The sequence below is a fragment of the Hyla sarda genome, chromosome 2, assembly GCF_029499605.1.
Source record: "Hyla sarda isolate aHylSar1 chromosome 2, aHylSar1.hap1, whole genome shotgun sequence".
Taxonomy (NCBI): domain Eukaryota; kingdom Metazoa; phylum Chordata; class Amphibia; order Anura; family Hylidae; genus Hyla; species Hyla sarda.
In genome coordinates, this window is record NC_079190.1 from 7666173 (window position 1) to 7670681 (window position 4509).

The following is a 4509-nucleotide window of genomic DNA, read 5'->3' on the forward strand; positions in this document are numbered from 1 at the left end:
TGCGAGCCACGACCTGTCACTTACCTGTTCCTGCTTCTGTCTCTGGGTCCCGGCGTGTGCGTCCCGGCGTGTGCCTCCCTGCCTCCTAGGCTGCCTCAGATTTAAAGGGCCAGTGCACCATTAATTGGTGTCTGGTCCTCCTGTTAGTTTTTTTAAGGCTGCTTCGCCCCCTCTTTCCTGCCAGATCTTCAGTGCCCCATAGCCTGAGATTAAGCGTTCCCAAGTCTGTTGCTTGCCCCTGTATTAGACCCTTCTGCTATGTTTCTTGACTACGCCACCTTGCCTTCTGCCCTGACCTTCTGCTAAGTCCGACTACGCCTTTGCCTCATCCTACTGTACTTCGCTTCGCCCAGCTACCTGTGTGGTCGAGTCATATCGGGGGTACTGACCTGGGTGCCGTCTGCCGCAGAAAGCCCATCCTGCCTTGCGGCGGGCTCTGGTGAAGACCAGCGGCACCTTAGACTCCACTTCCCGATACGGCCCAAGTCATCTGCCTCACAGGTCAGTGGATCCACGTCTAGCTCCATTACACATAGATAAACTCCTAGGTGACCTAACAGTGTTATTCAGGGCTTTGAGGGCTCTTAAACAGGGCTTTTGGTGAAGTATAGGCTCGGGAAGAACTAACTCAGAACCAGAACTTTTTACCAAGATTTGGCAAACCGGCAGAACCTAACTTCACATAGTTCACTCATCTGTTATTGTAATCTATAGGGGCATGCCAGAGGTACCACATTAACAGCTGTCCTTTTATTACAGAACAATACAATAAAACACCTATTAAGTAACAGAAATATTTTCACATAAGATCGATCAATTTTAGCTTGGCAACAAAAAGTTTCTTTGTGCGAAAAATTTGCTGTATTTTCACTTTTATTGCATTCATTTTTAGTCCATAAAGTATAGGATTGACAATCGGTGGCACCACCAAGAGCTGGGTGGACATGACTATCCTTACCCCATAGGGCACAATTGTGGGAATAAAACGATACAGCATCACCTCGAACATACAGTCAGCAAAGAAGACCAGAAGGGATATAATCTGAGGGGTGCAGGTCTGCATGGCCTTAGCCCGGGCTTCCTTAGATTTTGCACAAACCTTAAGAATTTCAATGTAGGATATAAGAGTGAGGAGCGGCATCCCTATGGCGACGCTGACCGTGATGAAAAGGCCAAACGCGTTATTCACTGTGGTGTCCACACAGGAGAGTCTCACCACCGTCCAGTTATCACAATAAATTTTGGGGATGGCATTGTCACAAAGAGGCAGCCGAACAGTTAACATAACAAGGACTGTAATCAATGTGAAGCCACATACCCAGCCGGTGGCCATTAGCTTATATGCTGCTCCCAGGGTCATGATATTCGAGTATCTCAGGGGGTTACAGATACAGACGTAACGGTCAAAGGCCATTATGGCTAGCATGGTGAACTCACAACATACGTAGGTGTACAAACAAAACACTTGGATCATACAGGCCGTGTAGGAGATAGTCTTAGTCTTTAAGCTAAGGTTTATGAACAAATTCGGGAAGAAGGCGCTGCTGCCATACAGGCCATTGGCACACAGGGCACATATGAATATATACATAGGCTCCTGTAAGCTCTTGTGGAGCAGGATGGTAGACATTACCGTACAATTACATACGACGATCACCAGGAAGCCCAGTATTGTTATCACACTGTACAGGTAACCTATATCCGAGATGTCTCCAAACAACAGGCTCATCTGGGAGGGATTGGGGTAGGTCGAATTTAACATTTCACTTCTTTTCAGCATGTCTCACTAAAAAAGAATAAGAAATCAGCAAATGAACAAAAAAATGTATCAACCTCACCAACCTCAAGATATCTGCCTGCCGAAAGCATTTATGGACCAAAAACTTTATGTACCAAAAACTTCTCCCAGCTGAGGGTTTGTTGAAATTATATGTACAACGAAGAAACAAACAGGTGTCCTGCACTCACCACTCAAACTCTGGTCAGTCGGCTCCCATCTCGGGTTGCTCCTCCAGTATGGTGGTCAAGATAGCGTGGGGGGGTCAGAGGCGACTGCCGGCGGTTTCACGCATAAGAATGTGCTTCTTCCGGCCTTCTTCCGGCCAGACAATTGTGCCGTAATAGCCATTCGGCTCTAACTCCCGTTAGAAGCCCACAAAGAGTTAACTGGTTGCAGAAGTGTTCTTGCTCAGCTATTCCCTCTTCCGAGTCTCAGTCTCTGAGGCAGCACCCGGCACAGGGGACCCCTGCGATCATATATCTTATCCCCTGTCCTTTGGATAGGGGATAAGATGTATAAAGCTGGAATACCCCTTTAATTCATGATACTCAGATACAAATGCAAACACTTTAGTAGCTGGAAGGTGGTATCTGGACACTGTACAAACATGTGTTGCATTCTTCATTCATGCCTAAAGGTATTACGGAAATATATGTTCACCCTAAAGTGTAGCTTGAAGCTCCTGGACCCCAGTGCCAAGTCTGCATCATGGTCCATCACCTACCATGTCCCATTTTTTATGTAGCAGAATGGCATTTGGGTCTATGGACAAAAACCTGGTTGTGACTTCTTCTTTTCACCTCCTATAGCTTACACAGTTTCTACCAGAGCCTATACATTTTATTTCGGAGACACTAAGTTACCTGTGTCCTAAATTCCTGGGTCTCACCAATAAGAAATCGGATGATGAGGCTCAGCTCATGGATCCTGCAGATGTATCCTGGTCTTGTCTAAAAAGTCAAAATAAAATAAATGTAATTTTTTAGGACAAAGTGGGCGAAAAGACAAAAGAGACTGCTGAAAAATGTATTGTGTACATCTTTATTGAGGTAGTTTAATCTTTTATTTATTCTTTTTTTTTTTTTTTTATGAATTAGGAATTTTTAGGGTACATTCACTCCAGAGCATGCACTGACATTTTGAGCCGCAGGGGCTAAAGTAAAAAAAAGGACACTTTCATAGTTCCTTAATTCATTGCCCATATGATGATGCCACACTTCCCAGCCCTACCCAGCACTGCCCAGTTGCACCCAGTAAGCTACTTCCCAAATAAGTGAGTGGCAATGCGTTCAGTGTATAGTGAGGACACTTCAGAGGGGTCAGGAGCTGTCCAGATCAGATACATACCCCATAACTGCCTACAGACCTCTATGGTGACATACAGGTCAGGTGAGGACACTACAGAGGAGAGAGGAGCTGTACAGATCAGATACATAACTTATAACTGCCTGTAAACCTCTATGGTGCTATACAGGACAGTTGAGGACACTTCAGAGGGGTCAAGAGCTGTACAGATAAGATACATAACCTATAACTGCCTACAGACCTCTATGGTGCCATACAGGACAGGTGAGGATACTGCGGAGGAGAGAGGAGCTGTACAGATCAGATACATAACCTATAACTGCCTACAGACCTCTATGGTGACAGACAGGACAGGTGAGGGCACTGCATAGAGAGGAGCTGTACAGATCAGATACATAACCCATAACTGCCTACAGACCTCTATGGTGACAGACAGGACAGGTGAGGGCACTGCATAGAGAGGAGCTGTACAGATCAGATACATAACCCATAACTGCCTGTAAACCTCTACGATGCTATACAGGACAGGTGAGGACATCGCAGAGGGACCACGAGTTGTACAGATCAGATACATACCCTATAATGGACTGCAGACCTCTATGGTGTCATATAGAGATGAGCAAACTTACAGTAAATTCGATTTGTCACAAACTTCTCGGCTCAGCAGTTGATGACTTATCCTGCATAAATTAGTTCAGCTTTCAGGTGCTCCCATGGGCTGGAAAAGGTGGATACAGTCCTAGGAGACTCTTTCCTAGGACTGTATCCACCTTTTCCAGCCCACCGGAGCACCTGAAAGCTGAACTAATTTATGCAGGATAAGTCATCAACTGCCAAGCCGAGAAGTTTGTGACGAATCGAATTTACTGTAAGTTCGCTCATCTCTAGTGTCATACAAAACAAATAAGCTCACATCAGAGGGGTCAGGAGCTGTCCAGATCAGATACATAACCTATAACTGCCTACAGACCTCTATGGTGCCATACAGGACAGGTGAGGAAACTACAGAGGAGAGAGGAGCTGTCCAGATCAGATACATAACCTATAACTGCCTACAGACCTCTATGGTGCCATACAGGACAGGTGAGGAAACTACAGAGGAGAGAGGAGCTGTCCAGATCAGATACATAACCTATAACTGCCTACAGACCTCTATGGTGCCATACAGGACAGGTGAGGACACTACAGAGGAGAGAGGAGCTGTACAGATCAGATACATAACCTTTAACTGCCTACAGACCTCTATGGTGCCGTACAGGACAGGTGAGGAAACTACAGAGGAGAGAGGAGCTGTACAGATCAGATACATAACCTTTAACTGCCTACAGACCTCTATGGTGCTGTACAGGACAGGTGAGGGCACTACAGAGGAGAGAGGAGCTGTACAGATCAGATACATAACCTTTAACTGCCTACAGACCTCT

The 4509-nt window shown here is 45.8% G+C and overlaps 1 protein-coding gene across 1 annotated transcript; it reads right to left on the reverse strand.

Annotated features, from left to right (window-relative positions):
* Positions 1-799: 799 nt before the first annotated feature.
* Positions 800-1780, reverse strand: LOC130357076 (olfactory receptor 52K2-like). Its single transcript, XM_056559436.1, has one exon. The coding sequence runs from the start codon at positions 1778-1780 to the stop codon at positions 800-802; it is 981 nt and encodes a 326-aa protein (XP_056415411.1).
* Between the last annotated feature and the right edge of the window lie 2729 nt (positions 1781-4509).

Coding starts and splice junctions, on each gene's coding strand:
- LOC130357076 (XM_056559436.1), bottom strand. CDS start 1,780: ATGCTGAAAAGAAGTGAAATGTTAAATTCGACCTACCCCAATCCCTCC.